This window comes from Chenopodium album, chromosome 11, assembly GCF_948465745.1.
Source record: "Chenopodium album chromosome 11, dcCheAlbu1.1, whole genome shotgun sequence".
Taxonomy (NCBI): domain Eukaryota; kingdom Viridiplantae; phylum Streptophyta; class Magnoliopsida; order Caryophyllales; family Amaranthaceae; genus Chenopodium; species Chenopodium album.
Window position 1 is genome coordinate 15,241,579 of NC_137844.1, and position 19,204 is coordinate 15,260,782.

At 38.0% G+C, this 19,204-nt stretch overlaps 3 protein-coding genes across 3 annotated transcripts; 1 reads left to right on the forward strand and 2 right to left on the reverse strand.

Moving 5' to 3' along the window:
• Positions 1-52: 52 nt before the first annotated feature.
• On the reverse strand, positions 53-5,605 carry LOC145568645 (thylakoid lumenal 17.9 kDa protein, chloroplastic-like). The gene is made up of 4 exons (XM_081628077.1): positions 5,182-5,605; positions 4,973-5,087; positions 756-825; positions 53-479 (listed from the first exon to the last, which is right to left on the reverse strand). Exons 1-4 carry the CDS (start codon positions 5,484-5,486, stop codon positions 259-261), a joined length of 711 nt encoding a protein of 236 aa, XP_081484203.1. The 5' UTR covers positions 5,487-5,605; the 3' UTR covers positions 53-258.
• Positions 5,606-10,971: 5,366 nt separating this feature from the next.
• LOC145566357 (uncharacterized) lies at positions 10,972-12,271 on the forward strand. Its single transcript, XM_081625801.1, has 2 exons — positions 10,972-11,104; positions 11,247-12,271. The coding sequence occupies exons 1-2, from the start codon at positions 10,972-10,974 to the stop codon at positions 12,269-12,271; spliced, it is 1,158 nt and encodes a 385-aa protein (XP_081481927.1).
• A 3,560-nt stretch (positions 12,272-15,831) lies between these two features.
• Positions 15,832-18,282, reverse strand: LOC145566358 (uncharacterized). Its single transcript, XM_081625802.1, has 3 exons — positions 17,694-18,282; positions 16,832-17,040; positions 15,832-16,326 (listed from the first exon to the last, which is right to left on the reverse strand). The coding sequence occupies exons 1-3, from the start codon at positions 18,280-18,282 to the stop codon at positions 15,832-15,834; spliced, it is 1,293 nt and encodes a 430-aa protein (XP_081481928.1).
• Positions 18,283-19,204: the final 922 nt, after the last annotated feature.

The following is a 19,204-nucleotide window of genomic DNA, read 5'->3' on the forward strand; positions in this document are numbered from 1 at the left end:
CGTATGATTCCATTAATATGTAAATAATTTTTCGTTGTATGATACAAAAGGGTTGGTAGAGAAACAATGCACAGAAATCAGGTTAAACTTTTTAGTATTTCGCACGATTTACAACTATCCCTGGTAAAAATGAAAAATTACATATAACCAGAGAAATTATGTAAACTATGAGTGACTAGAAATGACATTTGCTGAAGCTGGATCAATGTTGAAATCAATCAGCATGTTTCTTTTGACAAATTCAATAGATCAGTGAATTCAATTCATCAAGTCCAAATTGGGAACATACCAACCTAACTGTTCTACAATTTTATTCATTCTCTCTTGCTGACCTTTTGAGTCCCCAAAAGCTGTTGTAAAGGGGTAGATGTACGTTACCTTGGTGGCCATACAGCGATAGGCTACAACATCTCCTTTCACCAAGAACTCCATCACATCTCGCCCAAATCCTCCATCAACCACAGCTCGAAGGTATTGTCCTGGGTGTCATGGTTCACTATTAGCTATAACTGTCTAAACTAAGGGGTTGAATTACTTCTTTGTCAGTTCTCATTATTAGAACTAGCATGATGTAAAATAAGTATATCAGCCTTTTCCATTAAAAAGTCTGTAACATGTGCAGATATTGTTTCTCTTGCAATGTTCTCAATCACAATCCAAATATGCTAATCCAATTAGATACATATAAGAGAGTAACCAAAAGATAAAATAAAAAACTATTTGCAAAGATGAGGTAAATAGAATACAACAATTACCATTAGGTGTGTCTTCCACAACTTGTATTTCAGCATTTTTCTGTGTACTCAATATTGCTTCTTGCAATTTCTGCACCAGTTTTTTAAAACAAAAAATTGTGAACTCTATGAGATGAGATTGGAACTCTGGGAGCACAGAATAAAATAGGATAAAAGATAACAAGCTGGTTTCTTCTTTACAAAAGAAGCAAACTGATGGGAGTTATGACTAGCAGTTTCAATTTAAATTTAAATGAGCAGCACTTTCCATGAATGTGGTACATTCTGGCCTAAGGTAGCAAATCGCATACAAGTACAAGATGTACTAGTAATTTAGTTAACACTGGGAGTGAAGATTGGAATAGAACTACCTCCTCTCCTAAAATTTTCACTCCAAGCTGGGTCACGCCTACCAGTATAATTATAAGATATGTTTTATAATATACTCCGGTGTTAACTAAGTTCAGCTTTAATATAATCAATGGTGGTATACTAATATGATTGATATCTTGTTCGTCATCAGTTATAACAATTATTTTAGAGTAACATATTTCCAGAACTTTCATGACCCTGATTCACTTTTATGAACTACATAACCCTTAACTTATTTGCGTTATCTAAATTTTTAGAAATTTCCTTAGCTTATTATATTCCTTAACTTATTTACCCTGTTTTAAATTTATTAAAACGTACCTGAACTTTTCAGCCTCACGTTCTGATAATCTGATTACTAAGCGCTCAATAACCAAAAGCTTTTACTTTTGATTTTAGAGTTATCTGGTCAGTAAAATTGTTTTATGCTCCATAATTTCTTAGAGTTTCTATACAAAAAAATTAGAAAGATAAATCTTGAATTATACTTTCTAGAATTCTTGCTTCTTAAAATCTATCCTGTTAAATAATTCCTTGACAACCAAATTTCAGATCAACTGTAGACGAGCTGCAAGATGCACTTTAAATAATTGAACTCACTCAATCATGGATATTAGTTTTTGTTCCAACATAAATAAGAGCATCATTCTACCCCTATGAGTCAATATAGCCATTAGTTTTATAATCTATCTATATAAATACTAAAACAGAGGGCACTCGAAGCTCCACTCTAACTACACTTTGACACGTGTCGAGCTATTGTTAAAAATTTTCCCGCTTCATTTTTCACTCCTAAATATAGCAACAAAATCAAAGATTATATGTTATAAAATAATATATATTTTATACTCATTTACCTATTACCATAATATACCTACTTCCTTCTTATGATTAGAGGTGGTTATTGGACAGGGTAGCCCAATGATAATAGGGTCAAGGCCAAGCTTATAGGGCTTTTAATGGACAGGGCTATTAATGGACAGAGTCTTATTGGGTAGGGTCAATATAGGGCCAACATATTTTTCATATGTATTATTGGGTAGGGTCAATATAGGGCCAACATATTTAGTTGATAAAGAAAATACATAATGTAAAAATAATTATATAGATTAATTTGTATTCATATGTATTTAATAATGGCTTTGTCCAATATTTATTTTAATTGATATTTTGTAGGCCCGCCCATTATCGGCCCGCGACCCGCATTGGCCCGACCCTATATTGACCCTATAAAATGTGACCCTCTTTGACCCTGACCCGCAACCGACCCTGACCCGACCCGCCCAATAACCAGGTCTACTTATGATAATGCATGTAAAATCAGGATATAATCTCTGATTATACTTCCTTTTAATATTATACATCTAAATATTTTTATTATCCTGATGATCTTAATATTTGATCTTAAGATTTTTTTTTTTTTTTTTGAATAGCAATATTTGATCTTAAGACTCATGATCTTAAGCCGTGAAAATTCTTAATTGCACTATGAGCATGTATTTTTTAACAATGGGTCGTGGGTTTGCACTTCATCATTATTGATGATGTATTTTAAAAATATATACAGTATAAGAATTTTTAAAAGGAAAAATTGACGAAAGTAATCCTAACTTTGCCCAATTCACTCAAATAATCCCAACTTTTGATTATGTTTTAATAATCCGGACTTTAATACCAATTTGCTTCGAATGGTCCCAACCGGTAATCCAACTTGTTATAACAAGTTATTTAACACGTGTCATGACTTAATTGGTCAAAAAATAAAAGAAAAAGAAAAAACAGATTTAAAAAAATATATAAAAAATATTTAAAATTAAATAAAATTCAATTGATGAACTAAAGACCACTGCACCACCTCCCCGGCAGCTCCAGCCACCCTCTGGCACCGCACTCCCGCCGCGGCTAGGGCCCCCTACCCAAGACCCACAGCTCCCCCACGCCGACCGTCAACGGCGCTGCATGCCCTTCCCCTTACCCCCCTCCCCCCAGAAAAAACCTACCCCGCAGCAAAAAACCCCGATTTTCACCTCGCCCATCCTCGGAAACCTAACGAAAAGGGGTTTCGAGGGTTAGGGGAGGGGCGATGGGCAGTTTAAGCGGTGGGGGAAGGTTTTTTTTCTTAAGGATTTTGGTGGGAAAAAAGGGATTTTGTAGTGGGCTTATGGTGGTTTAGGGGGAAGGGCGACAGCGGGGGCGGGCAGATGAGTGGGTCTGGGCGTGGTGGGGGTGACGGGATGCCTTGGCTGGGCGGTGGGTGGGGGCCGGGGAGGTGGTTGGCGCTGTACCTGGTGGTGCTTTTTTTTTTTTTTTTTTTTTTTTTTTTTTTTTTTTTTTTTTTTTTTTGTAAAATAGGTAGTTAAAAATATTAGTTAAGATTTAATTGGTAACTAAATTAAAAATTAAACTTATTTTGACCAATTATGTAGTGACACATGTATATTAAACTTATTTTTTAAAAAATTTACCTGTTCAATAGGTTAAAGGTCACTTAGGACCATTGAAAACAAATTGATATTAAAGTTCGGATTATTTAAAAAATAAACAAAAGTTGGGATTATTTCGAGCGAATGAGGCAAAGTTGGGATTATTTTCGTCAATTTTTCCTTTTTAAAACAGTGCAATTTATTTTTCTAAAACCGTGAAAATTTTATTAGATATATTAGAAATGATGAGATAATTGATAGTATATAATTTTGTGACTACATTGTAACATAGGATAGCGAGAAAGTGTAATTATGTTCATTGAACCTAAAGTACACATTTTAAAGGTAATCATAAACTTTCATATGTTAAGTGCTACAAAATCACTTAAGCCACATTTTCTTAATAAGATTGGTTGGGTTATTTAGTTAGAGGTTACTCCGTCAGGGGTTACTCGGTAGATCATGGGTTACTCATCGGTTAGTCATGGATTACTCAGTTAGGGGTTACTCGGTACATCGGGGGTTACAGTTAGTCATGGTTTACTCAGCGAGGGGTTACTCGGTTGGTCAGTGTTTACTTGGTTAGAGGTTACTCGGTTGTGGTCAGGGGTTACTTGTGTCATTGTGTGTTAACTAGTCACTTACAAATGTTTCTGAAAGGTAATATATAATATATATAAATGAGCATGAGCCATCCGTATTTAAAAGGTAAAATGTGTAAAGGTCATAAACCTTTTAATATCTCCAAATTTAAATTTATTTAATGCAACATTTAATTAAAATTCATATACACAATACCATGATAAAATGGGTACATATCAATGTAAATTTGCACGGGTACTAACATAATAAAAACCATAACTAACATTAAGCTAATTTTAGTTTCAAATTTCAGCATATATAATATATCAACTTTCAAAACCGTGCAATTTGCAGGGTACTATACTAGTTCTACCTATTTAACAAATCTTTATCCATTATCAACAACACTGACTCATTGATATTGAAGTCGCAAACTGTAAATTATGCTAATCGCTATGTCCTCAAAGGTATTGTTTCTGATCCTTTCAAGCATTATGTCTTGCCACCATGCATGTCTAAGACCCTATCAGGCAACATATTTTAATAGAACTTTGATTGAGTCAAAACTTTAACAAATTAAACAAGTTCTTTCAATCTTACTAATTTTTCATTCCAAATTCTTTCCTAAATTATTGATTTGAATTACAAACCCCAAAATGGCTAAATGGTCATAACCCCATTCGTTGCCTCTAAAATGGAACGGATAGTGAATGCCTCTAAAATGGAACGTATAGTGAAAAAATGAACTACTTGTATATTATTTCGTACAATTGATAAGAAAACAACAATAAACTAACCACATTATGACTACCTTTAACAAATCAAAATATTTCTGCTCCTATTTTCAATCCCAAATCATACCTGAACAGCATTTTTTGTAGAATCCAAAGGAATCTGCCATGGAAACTCAAAATTGGAAGATTTGGGGTTGGTAGTAACACATCCAGGATTAATCGAAGGGCAACCTCTTATTTTTCTGCAATTACAAAACTAATTATACCAAACAAAACAAAATTCAATAAAAATATAAAAATGGGAATGAGAGAATAAATCAATAATTAGTAAATTACCCATTTTCCAACCCAATAGGCAAGTTTTTGGACTGAGAAAAGGGAGTGGTAGGAGAGGGAAAAGGGGATGATTTAGAACTCAACGAAGGAAGAGCTAATGAAGGTAATGGAGAACAAAGAGTGAAGGAGAGAGAAAGAGAGAGTGCCACTATATCGCTTAGAATACTGGGTTTCGAATTTACGGTTGAAGTGGCGGTGGTAGTGGTGGTGGTGGTGGCGGAGGTGGGGTTGGGAGAGGTGGTGGTGGAGAGTGAGAGTTGAGGAGGTGGGAGTGGGAGAAGATGAGTGATTGAGTAGAAGCTCATCTTGGTCTTAATCTTTTGGGATTCTTGTGATTTTGTTGCATTATTAAGCGCCAATTTCAAGGACAATATGTGCTCAATTTACTGTTTAGCATACACTAGGTGGTTGTTTGGTTGGAATTTTTGGAATAGATTGGATCGTAAATAATTAAACTTTTTTCTCTCTCTAAAAAACGGAGAGTGTTATTTCTCTCTACTCTCTAATAGAGAAGCATTCCTACTCTTAGTTTCTCCTTAGCCTACTATCGCTTCCTTAGTTTACTCCTTTCCCAATTATGACCTCTAATTGTAATCAACTAGGTCTAACAAGAGTGGGAATCGGCAGAAAGCTATGATTATCCGAAAGATGTGGATAAATATCTTCTAGTAGTAGTAGCCAAAGTAATAGACGACAGAGTGTTTAGTGAAATTCAACTCCAAACTTGGGTGGATAACTTCTGGAAAACTGATAGAGCTATCATAGTGCAAAAAACAAGCCATGAGAAGAACCTTTTCTTCTTCTTCTTTTGTACTTCATGGGAGGACAGAGATAATCTTATGTCGATGGGTTCAGCTTCGTACAAAGGAGCTTTAGTTATCTTCAAAGGATGGATAATGGAATCAAATCTTATGGAAATGGACTTCTCAGAATCATCCATATGGGTAAAAGTGGAAGGATTACCCAAAAGAGAGTGCCAACCACAAGTAGCTAGAAGGATCCTAGAAAGAATGGGTAGAATTATAAGGTTTGATCAACCTTCTCTGGATGATAGACCTCATAGTCTAATGAGAGCAAAGGTTGCAGTACCTGTGGATAAACCTCTGGTACTAGGTTTTTTCTATGAAGTTTCTTCCTCCAAAGCCATCTGGATCACTCTACGATACGAGGAAGTGTTTATCTTCTTTCATGCTTGTGGCAGAATTGGCCATAGACAACCTCATTGCAAAACTCCACAAAACCTAGCTCACAGGGAAATGAGTTACAGAATCAGGGGCTTATGTGGGATGCATTATGATCTGCTTCTTGCGAGATCACCAATTCCATTGTATTCAAAGAAGCTAATGGGTCTTCCTGACATTGAATGTTTGTGAGTGAACTCCCTCCCAATGTACAAAACCCAGAACAGGTTTCTCCGAAGAGAAGGAAAGGTAATGAAGCTGTAGGAGTTCAAGTTCACTCCAAATTCACAGCAGGGGATACATCCAATAATGGCAAATCTCAAATAGCCTCAATAAGAGCTAGAAGGGGTCTGTCTGATATCTAGCCTATTATCATCCCAAGCCTACAATCCCAACAAAACAGAGTACTCGTGTGGAAATCGATCATGCAACCTATTCAGAAGAGTGAAGGAATCAAAAGGAAGTATGCAACAACTTGGTGTAGAAGGTCGGACTCAGGAACAACTGAGGAGAGCAAACGGAGAGCGGCCTGGAGGTTTTCTGGAGATTCGAATTCTGATAACTCTGACCTCGGTTCGGTTCAGATAAAGATGTCAAACCTCGTTCAACCTGAGGGAATAGCTTCCAGTCAAAATTGTTCACTGTTTAAGTCACGCCATGTGGAACCAGGTACCCCTTTTCAACCTTCTCTAGCAGCAGTGTCTTTAATGTCAACGCTCAACCCCCTCCCTCTAGTTGACCGTTCACTTATCATTTCTTCTGGGGAGTTGACACATAAGCGGCCTCGAGACACAAAATGGTGGTTCCCTTCATCTGAGTCTCTTTCTCTCCCTTCCTTATTCTCTCCCCTTTTATACCTCAAGTTTTCAAAATCTATCATTTACTTCCCCTTACCTAATAATTTTAATGACTTCCAATGCTTAAACTCCCCTGTTATTCCCATTTATTCTCTGAGTTATAATGGATTTCCCCCGTTTTTTAAGCATAAAAACCCCACCACTCTCACTTATCACTATACACTTCCACTTCAAGCCCAACCACCAACTGATTTTACTTTTCCAACCATGTCAACTACAAAAATGGAAGTAGAAGAGGATTTTCGTGTCCTTTTATGCCCCACAGACAGAGTTTACACTAAAAACCCTCTCCTTGACCCCTTTAGACCAAAAGCTATCCTTGTTGACCCAATCATTAGGGAGATTGAGTTCTCTTTTCCCATCCTAATGGCTAACCCATCTGAGTTGGAAACCTACCGTAAGTCCCAAGCCACCCATTCTTATGTTTATCTAAGCTCTATTATGGCTGATTCTTATGCAAAAGGGGTGAAAATAGCTACCAAGGCTGCTTCTGAAAACCCTGCTCACTGTTGGCCTAAGCTGAAAGGGCCAATGGTAGCATCTTCGTCAAGCTCCTCGAAATTCTCCATCTCCCCTAACTCCCCGGAAAAATCAAGCCCTGATTCCCTGGCGTCAGTTGACTCTTTCAACACGGCGCCGTCTTCCATTTCCTCAGCTTCTATGGAGCCGATTCTCGTGGAGAATATAGAGATAAGAGTTGTCAGACTTTGAGCTTGAATATTACTCACATGAACAGAGGAAAATGCTATATAAAAAAAGGAAGGGGAGGAGGTTTTCTGAAGAAGTGTTGATCTAGAAAGAAAAAGTGGAACTCAGGAGTGATGAAGAACTTAGGACAGAAAGGATGTTGCAAGGGCAATGCTCACAAGCGACCAACTATGGATGAGGACTCAAGACTGGTTGGTAAGAGTGCCGGGGAAGACTTGGAAAGCAGCAGGGGAAGTAGCAAGAGGTGCAAGTTTGGGCTAAGTAAGGAGGATGACCTTTGGGAGAAGTTCGAGCAAGTGGAGGAGAACAAGAACCTGCAAGTGAGAATCCAAGTGCTAAAGATTTCTGCAAAGGAAAATGTCATGGGATCGGATGATGAGATCACAAGCAAGGAGTTGGATGTGCATGAGTATGAAGGCGCGGCTGGCCCACAACCTTCAGATGGAAAATGAATTGTTTGAGCTGGAACTGCAGGGGAGCAAGCGATCACAACTCCCTAATCTTCCCTATTATTAAGAATATTACGGCTAGGTTTAACGTAGATTGTATTTTCTTAAGTGAAACTAAGTGTAGTGTTAGTTCTCTAACCTCTTTTTTCAATAGGATGGGTTTTAGAAGTAGTACGGGGGTAGATGCTTTAGCCAACAAAGGGGTTATAATTATTTGTTGGTCGGATAAGGTGACTATTGATATTGTAGCAGTCTCGTCGAATGTTATTTTATGTAATATATCAGTAGCAGGAGACGTTAACTATTACCTTGCTTGTGTTTATGGTTCCCCTTACCTCACGCTTAGGGATGAAGTTTGGTTTAGTTTACAGGACTTAATGATCAGGTTCCAAGGCCGGTTTGTGCTGATAAGGGACTTTAACCAAATCGAGTCTAGTGCTCAGAAGATAGGGGGTCGTACCCTTATCCCAGGAAGTGAACGCTTTTATGAGTGAAAGATAACCAATAAACTTTCGGAGATACAGGTTGTAGGTAATAGATTCACCTGGTGTAACAATCGAGTACAATCCCCAATTTATGAGCAACTTGATCGTGCATATGCCAATAGCTCATGGAGATTCTCCTTTCCAAATGCAAGGGTCTGGAACTTACCTATAATGTTTTCCGACCACACACCATTAATTTTAGAAACCACGCCTACATCATCATATAAGAAAACTCCTTACAAAATGGAAGCATGGTGCATTAAAATGAAAGAAATACATGAGTTAATCAACGGGTCTTGGATGAAACATATACAAGGTTCCCCTCTCTTCACAGTACAAAGAAAACTGAAAAACTGCTTAAAAGAAGTAAGGGGTGGTGCTTAACCGGAAACAAGACCCAATTTAGCATTGATTGGAAGGAATTTAAGGATTCTCTCGATGAAATTCAACCACATGATGCTTCGAGTGACTTAACCAACCTAGGGATGGAGATACAGTGAAGAAAAGCCTTGGAAGAGGAAGCAAACTTAAGGTGGTGGTATTGGAGACAACGAGCGAAGTCTAGGTGGGATGCCTTAGGGGATAAGTCAACGGCCTTCTTCTATAAAAGTGTGAAGGAAAGACAACTAAAGGCTGATATTAGAGCATTAGAGGAGGATGGTCAATGGATAACAGATTGCAAGGAGATTCAAGCCAAATTCCAAAATTACTTCATGGATCTATTCAAAGATGGACCCTCACAGGCCTAGGCCCAAGAAACGAATAGCAAGATGGAAGACTGGATATCGGGTCTACCAAAACTAACAGAGGCCCACCTTCTAAGCTTAAACCGGCCTTTTATGGAAGATGAAATTAAAAAGGCAACTTTTGCCCCACATCCCTTGAAATCTCTCGGCCCAGATGGAATCCCTCCTCTCTTCTTCCAAGAACATTGGGATACTATCAAAGGGGATGTGATCAAGGGTGTTCAACATTTCTTTTCTTCTGGAAGAATGCTATCAGAGACAAATATGACTTTCATAACTTTAATCTCAAAGAAGACTCAACCAAAGCGAGTGAAGGACTTCAGACCGATAAGCCTATGCAACTCCTTATACAAGATCATCTCGAAATGCATGGTGAACAGACTAAAGTCCATTCTCCCGGACTTGATCGGTGATTTCCAGAATGCCTTTGTCCCAGGGAGACTTATGGTGGATAACAACTTTGTAGCACATGGGATCCTCTATAGAGTCAAAAGCAAAAGGAAGGGAGGCAGATTTGAAGGTATCATGAAGATTGTCCTTAGCAAGGCCTATGATAAAGTGATTTGGGAGCTGATTAGAAGAATCCTTGTCCAAATGGAGTTCCTTGGAAAATGGATAAATTGGATTTTCCAGTGCATCTCCTCAGTTTCATATCATATCCTACTTAACAGAGAGCCAGGCAATAATTTCAAGCCAAAAGCAGGCTTAAGAGTGGGAGATCCACTATCACCATATTTATATATTTTGGTGATGGAGGTCCTATCCAGGAAGTTGGTTGTGTTACAAGAAGCAGGACATTTTTAGGGAATCAAAGTAACAAGAAGTGCGCCTCAGATCAATCACCTATTCTTTGCAGATGATGCACTCCTTTGTTTCAAAGCTACTCCTTCTTCTTGTAGACTGATTAAGGAAGTCTTGGATGATTTCTGCTTGATCTCAGGAGAAGTGGTAAATGCTCACAAATCTTTTATTATTTTCAGTCCTAATACCCTTCCAGGTTTGTTCGTTTGCTTAGACAACCCCTTAGAGTGAAGAGCTGCAAGGAGCTAGGCACCTATCTTGGTTGCCCTATGGATGTGGATGGTAGATCAAGCACCAAGTTCTAGCACCCGATGGAAAAAATAAGGAAAAAAATCTCTTCTTGGAAATTTTGCCACTTATCTCAGGCTGGCAAAGCAATCCTAATTAATGGAGTCCTGGTGATGTAAGCACATCATGTCCTGTCCCTATACTGGTGCCCAAGGATCATTACTCGGAAGATTAATGCTACAATTCTAAAATTCTGGTGGTCCTCAACTTCAGAAGGTAGACCAATCTATTGGAGAGGTAAAGAAGTGCTCTTTGCTCATAAAAACTCAGGAGGTATGGGGATAAAGGACATCTCTGCAATCAATAAGAGCCTACTGATGAAGCAAAGCTGGAGATTATATACTAAACCAAACCTCCTCGCCGGTAAAGTTTTTAGAGCAAGATATGGGAAAGACCTTATATCTGTTGGTCTGTCAGGAAAGAAGATTCAAAAAGGGTCATGAGCAGCAAGAAGTTTGGTTAGGGCACTTCAAGAGCATAAGGAAGGAATTGGGAAAAGGATTGGAAACGGTCAGTCCACAATGATTGATCACGATATTTGGGCTAATAGAAAGGAAGGGGCAGAGAAAGAATTCAATCGAATTCCAAAATATTCAGAGAGTCTCTGAGTTAATTATTCCTAGTAGGAAATGGAATGCTGGCCTTATTTGGAAGATGTTCGAAGAAGAAACAACAAAGGATATCCTGGCAACTCACATCACAACAAGGAACCAAGAGGATGAATTTTCTTGGAATAGAGACAAGAAAGGGATTTACAGCTTTAAAACAGGATATTGGTTTATAAGGAACAAAGGAGCAGTCCTTATGGAGTCACAAAGAGAGGAGAAGTTTTGGAAAGAGTTATGGAGGAGTGATCAACTCCCAAAGTGGAAAATTTTTATCTGGAAAGTAGCTCAGAATATTACTCCAACAAAGGACAACCTAGAGAAGAAAGGCATCAATATAGGAAAACAATGCCCCCTGTGCACTTCTCAAGACGAAAACACAAACCACCTGTTCGGATTCTGTGACATCTCAAGAAGGATATCGCCAGCCTCTCCTCTTGGCATCAACACCTCTAACAACTGTTCTATTACTTGCAGGAATTGGGTGATTGACTGGTTCTTATTCCTTGATAAGAGATATCATGAAGATCATTCTCTACTAGCCTGGTTCATAGCCATCTTATGGGCTATTTGGCTACATAGAAATGATATCACTTTTAAAGGCGTGAGTGCTAACCCCAAGTCGATTCTAGAGTTAGCACAGTCACACGTCTCAAGATGGAAAGCGACAGTGGAAAACAGATCTTCACAGGAAGTGGCGACAGTTCATGATCATAAGCACCAAACGAAGTTCTTGATCTGGAAATCAGGAAATTTCTCTACTGGCTACTCGCTATTTGTTTGTGTGGATGCATCTTGGAAGGAAAAGTACAACAGTGCCAAAGGAGAGTGGAAGGCAGCAACAGCCTGGGTAGCAGAGGGGTCACAAGGTGTTCATATGCAGGAAGCGACTAGAGTTTTTGCTCTGACACCAACACAAGCAGAAGGAATAGTAGTGTTGCAAGCTTTAAGACAAATCAAGCTCATGTAATGAACATTGTTATCAAAACTGATTCAGAAATAGTAGTGCAGACCCTTAAAAATCCGGATGAAGCTTAGGAGGAGCTTAGACAGGTCATTATAGACATTAAGGAAGCGGCGGAGACAAGGAGCTGTGTTCTATGTATCAAAGTTCAACGTCAATTGGTCCGGGAATCCCATGTACTTGCAACAGAATGCAGGAAACATGGGTGATTTTATTTTGCTTGTATTTACCCACTGTAAAAAAAAGATTGGATTGCAATGGAGTTACAATCAATTCCATCCATTTTGTTAGTTTTTTGCTCAGGCAAATCTATACTTCTATCTACATCTATACTTCCATCTATATGTATACTTCTATATCTATATCTATTTATTATTTAGGAAAAATTGTCATGATTAATCCCAACTTTATCTCATTCTTCATTATATATCTATACCACCCCTGCATTTCGCGCACTCAACAAAGCTAGACTGTAACTCCGCCAACAATAGTAGAAAATCAGCCATTGCACCACAACAACCACCAACTCGCAACAACCTACAACCGCCACACACGCAGCAGCCAGCAACTCAGACACCGCAACACACCGAATCGCCAGTTTTGCCCACCAAGAAGCCAACAATAGCAGTTTTAATTTTATTCTCCAATTAAAAACAAAAACTATGCTCATAGAGGATGATAGGGAAGCGCTGACACCAAGGGATGGGGAAGGGGTTTGGGCATTGTGGCCGGCACTGGGGGGATGGGGGCGGGCTGGCCATGGATGGCAGGGGGTTGGTCGTGGGTGGCTGGGGGCAGTCAGGTTTGTTGGCTGGGTTGGAGGTTTTTTTTTTAATTTATTTTTTACTAATCACATGCTGACACGTGTATATTAAATTTTAAAAAAAAATTACCTCCTCAACCGATCACCGGTCACTTGGGAGTGTTATTAGCAGATGGAATATAAAGTTCGGATTAACAAAAGTTAATTCAAAGTATGGATTAATATTGGCAGATGAGACAAAGTTGGGATTAATCATGATAATTTTTTCTATTATTTAAAAACACAAACCATCATTTAGTGGCGGGTATTAGGCCAAGGTTTGATCCTCCAATCTTTTGCTCAAAAATAACAATACTTAATCATTACATCATAACTTTTTAAATGTAATTATTTAACCATCTCCATTAGTGACACTCAACTTTGAGTATTGAAATACAAAATGAGTTAGTTTTTACCTCTAATGGTGATACCCAACCCACTTTTCTCAATTTAGCAACTCATGTGAAGTCTAATTTCTCATAGAGTCTTACCATTGCAAAATTAGACTTCACATGAGTTGCTAAATTGAGAAGTGGATTGGGTATCACCATTGGAGGTAAAAAAATAACTTATTTTGTATTTTAATACTCAAAGTTGAGTCTCACCATTGGAGATGGTCTTGGACATCATATTACTTATAACCAACAATTTAGAAAAATTAAAGGGGGCCTGGCCCCAACCCGCCGTAACAAAGGTCCGCCCCTGATCATGTTTATCGTGTCACATGACACATGTAAACTTTATTTTTCACTAATGCCACATGTCACCTGATTTAACCTTTCTTTCTTTTAATCCCCTTTCTCATTAAAAAAAAAAGAAAAAAAAAACTACCTTTAATTCAATACGTATATGAATGTTGTTTGGTTTACTTTCCCCCAACTTAATATCTTCTACTTCAAAAAAAAAAAAAAATACACCTTAATATCTTCTACAAACTACAATTACATTTAATAGTCACCCTTTATTCTCCTCTATAAACTATTTCTTTTCCAATTAAAATATATTAAACAAAAAAAAAAATTATATTGTATATCTATTAACAACCTATGCATTGCACAGGTCAGAAGGCTAGTCTATATCTATACTTATTATATATTAAAAAGCGTTCCTAAAACAGAATATGTTCCACGTGTCACCTTTTTTAAGTTCGACATGTCAGCAATATGCGCCACATGTCACTATAAACATGACATGTTACTTTCACATGTATTAGGTTTGCATATAAAAAATGCTTATAACAAGACTAGAACTCAAGACCAACAAGTCTTAAGTTAAGAGTCTTACCATCTTAGCCATTTATTAGTTTTGTTTTTTTGTCCAACAAAATTATAGTTAACTTAGATAAGTTAATTTGTGTCTTATGATACTATTTGTTTCCATTATGTAATAATTGAGTTCGACAACTAAAAAATGTTTATAGCAAGACTTAAACTCGAAACCAACAAGTCTTACTATCTAACCGAATTTGATTAGCAAATTAAACAAATACAATTAAACTAGCAACCCGGGGCATCGCGCGAGCCACACACTAGTTTAGTATTTAAAAACACAAACAACAAATTATTCATATGCTACATGTCATCACAAATCACTCATATGCAACATGTCACCTCCCTTAATCTTTCCTTTTTTGTATTCCCATTTTAATATAAAAATTAAAATAAATATATTTTATAATTTTAAAGTCTTTATGCATTCTGAAAACTTGCAAATTTGAGTAAGAAAATAAAGTGTTTCATTTCCACCATAATAAAATAAAGCTGAACTAATTAGTACACATGACATAAACATATGAAATATAATAAAAATAGTCTTTTTATCTCTTAAACTTAAAGTATAACTTAAACTAGTATGTCATTTCATATCCCACGGTATTCATGTATATACCTAACTAAATTCCTTCATCGATCTTCTTCCACAGTTCCACCATTACTCTTTTTTTTCCTTCAAGTTTTAGCTGTGAATTTCATTCACCTTAATGGTCATGAAACAATTACTTTGTGCTTTATATTAATAGTTTCAACTATTGAAATGCATACATATATATAAAAATAACCTCAGCAATAACCCGCGCATCAGGGGTAAAAGGCTAGTTTAGGTATGGAATCTCATACCAAGGGATTCTAATTCCACCCCATCCCCCTAGAATTTTATATCAAATACTAAACCAAAAAAGTTTAGACAAGTATGGGGTTTAGAATCCATTCCTCCCTAGTAGAGCTAACCAAAGTGAGCTCGGAGCGATTCTAGGCGGGTTTTGGGTAAAATTTTCCGGCTCAGTCGATTTTTAAAACTTTTTGGGTGGGCTTGGGAATATGATTTTATATATGCACTTTTAGTTGTTTTTTTGGCCCGCCCCGAAAGCCTACATGGCTAGCTAGTTTGGCGGGTTTGTGCACATAATTTTCGGACTGAAAAATAGGCTGATTTTTTTGGCCCCGGCCTAGCCCGCCCAATGATCACCCTTACTCCCTAGTATGATATTTCATACCACTTTATTCCGATTTAACGAACCAAACGACCCCTAGGTAATTCCCCAGACATGCTCGAATTTTTAATCAATACATATATAAATAAATTAAAATTTACTCAATATAAATTTGTAATATATTATTAAAATTATTTGGCATAAGAATTATTAGGAAATTCTATGGTTTCAAAAAAAAATATTAGGCAATTCTAGGGGACAAGCCCCAAAGAAAACACAAAACAGAGAAAGAAATAAAAATGCGAAAAGAAAAACTACTAAACTACAGCACTAAGACTAAGGCTTGTCTGGGACTTGCCGAGCCCAAGCCACCCCACTCAACTCCTCTAATAAAACAACACGAAGATCCAAAGGGACCACCTCAAACATCACCAACTTATCCGTCGAAGAAACACTATAGTTAGCAAGCCAATCCACCACCCGATTAGCCTCTCTATAGCAATGAGAAATAGAGACTTCCCAATCTTTTCGAGAAATAAGTGCCTTGCATCTTCTAATGATATGAATATATGGAGAGTTAGTAGGAGTTTCCCCCACCAACAAACGAACCACCACCTCAGAGTCCACCGAGAGCTCTAGTTTTCTATGACTCCCATCCCAAGCAACCATCAAACCCCTCAAGACAGCCATGAGCTCAGCCTTGGTGCGAGTACAAACCCCACAATTCATGGCAAAAAGATCGAACAGCTCCCCATCGCAACCACGAATTACTCCACCTGCACCCGCCTTTCCTGGGTTCCCTTTTACTGCCCCATCTGTATTCAATTTAACCTAGCCAACACCAGGACACACCCATCGAACATACACCTCCTTCTTGTTTCGAACAGTAGTCCCTGCACCTCCATTTTCACGATCCATGGCTTCTCTTATCATTCCCAGTCGTGAGTAAGGAAGCTAGCTTGGTCTATAAGAATATACGGGTGCTCATGAAAGCATCTCTTGTTACGCCATCTCCAAAGCTACCAACAAATAATTAATGACAAAAAATATATCGAGGCCATTCATTACATATACCGTCATTTCCTTCTTCAATATTCTTGAGTATCCATTATTTCCAAGTCAAACTATTTTGCACCAAATGCTGCTAAATATTGATTTTTCTCCTGACCAACTTCGTTGTAGGACAATAACAAACAATGTGCTCCATAGTTTCTTCCATTTCTCCATAAACAAGGCATCAAGGATCATCCGTAAGAGTCCTAAGAAAACGATTCAAATTTTTCATTAAATGCTCCTAAATAGCAAGCCAAATAAAAAACCTCATTCTTTGAGGTACTTTCACAAGCCAAATCAACTTCCATCCTTTTATCTCCTCAATACTAGTCACTTCTTCATTTTTAATAATCTCTATAGTTGACTTCAAGGAGAAACCACCTAAAGGATTCCCATCCCCATAAATCGAATCCACCGCCTCTTCATCCTCAATTACTTCATGTGTTGTAATCTCCCCAAGCGTATTCTCAGGGAGGTAATCCACAAAGCTTTCTGTCATCCAACCCAAATTTGAATACCATAGCTTACCCACGGTCAGGTCCTAAATATCAATTGGAGGCTCTAGACTAGCATAAGAGAGTAGAGGGTCTTTTGTTGTCCAACGGTGGTGCGTGAAAAACGTCCTACTCCCATTTACCACCGCCATATTAATCCCCTTTCTCACCACATCCATACTACTCATAATGCCTCTCCAAGCATTTGACGTATTAGCTTTCTCCTTGAACATATCTAAATCACATCGATTATCACAATACTTCGCTCGAAGGATTCTCGGCCATAAAGCGTTTGGCTTCGCTAAGAGTCTCCAACCCAATTAGCGAGGAAAGCAGTGTTAGTATTGCGCATTGCTTTTATTCCCAGCCCTCCTTCACACTTTGGCTTCGCCACTTTATCCCACTCCACCATAAGTATCTTTCTCTTTCCCTCACAGCCTCCCCACAAGAAGCTTCTAGTCTTGCGATCAATTTCATCAAATGTCGACCTACGTAGTTTCGGGGACTGCATTGGATAACACGGGATTGAATTCAGAGTGGACTGAATTAATGTGGCACGACCCACAATAGATAATGTTTTGGTCTTCCATCCAGCAAGCTTGTCGTTGATTTTATCAACCAAGTATTGATATTCTCACTTCGAGGTCCTACCATTAATAGTAGGGACACCGAGGTACTTTCCAAAGTCTTTAGTGACTTCCATCCCAAGACAATTACACACTGCATCTCGAACATCCAAATTTGTGTTGCCAGAGAAGTAAACCCGAGACTTGTCGATGCTCACCTTGCTTCCCGATGCCTTACAAAATTTATCCAAACAATCCTGCATCACTCTTGCTTGGTCAACACTCGCTTCACAAAACAAAATCAAGTCGTCGGAAAACGCAAGATTCGAAACTGGAGGACTTTTTCGACTTGTAAAAACCGGCTTCCAACTTCCCAATTTCACCTCTCGTTCAATCAAATGTGTCAATATCTCCATGCAAATCACATATAAGTATGGAGATAATGAATCTCCTTGACGAATACCCTTAGATGGCTTAAAGACATCCAAAGGTTCTCCATTCCACAGAATTTGCAACTTAGCCGAATTAACACAGGTCATAACTATTTCGACCAAGTGGTAAGGCAAATGAAGCTTCTTGAGTGAATCTTTGATAAAGTCCCACCTCAATCTATCATAAGCCTTCTCGAAATCTATCTTCACCGCCATAACAACTTTCTCTTGCTTATGACGCATCGTATGAAGCATTTCTTGAACAATTATCACATTATCCGTGATTTGCCTTTTAGGAACAAAGCTACACTGTGTTAGTGAGATCAATGAAGGAAAAATTGGTTTAAGCCGATTTACAATTACCTTGGTCACTATTTAGTACACTATGTTGCACAACCCAATAGCCCAAGAATGGTGTGCTTTTTCCGAAACCTCCATTTTAGGGATGAGAACGAGAAAGGCATCATTAAGTCCCTAAGGAAATTCCCTTCCCTCTAGAACATCTTTTACCAAAGCTACAACATTAGGTTGAACAAGATCCCAAAACTGCTGGAAAAATAATGGTTAAAATCCGTCGGGCCCCAGTGCCTTATACACTTCCACATCACCGGCCGCATTAATTTCTTAAAATCATCAGGAGCAATCTCTGGGAAATAATCCCACAAAAGACGAACATCCACCTCCTCATTATTTTCAGCACGAAATAGTCCCTGCTAATAATCGTGGACAATATTTCGAACTTTGGTTGGATCCCCCACCCAATCTCCATGCACATTCTGGATTGTCTCAATACGGTTTCTCCTTCTACGAATCACTGTAGAGAGGTGAAAATATCGTGTGTTACGATCATCATCGCAAATTGCATCCATTTTAGACTTTTGAAACCATAGCATTTCTTCATCATTGAGAACATCCTCCATCTCCCTTCTCAATTTAGCTTCAAGCTTAACAAGATGTCTTTGCCTACCCTTCGATAACTCAGCTTGTATCCCTTCAATTCTAGCCCACAACTCTGACTTTTTGCGAAAATTCTATAATGAAATAGATCGTACAATCTTAAGATAAACAATTTGGTGTATTCAATTATTGGTATCTGGTAGATGTTGAATAAAACATATACAGAAAAAAAAAAAATTAAGTTCATAGGATATAATGTCGTCATAAA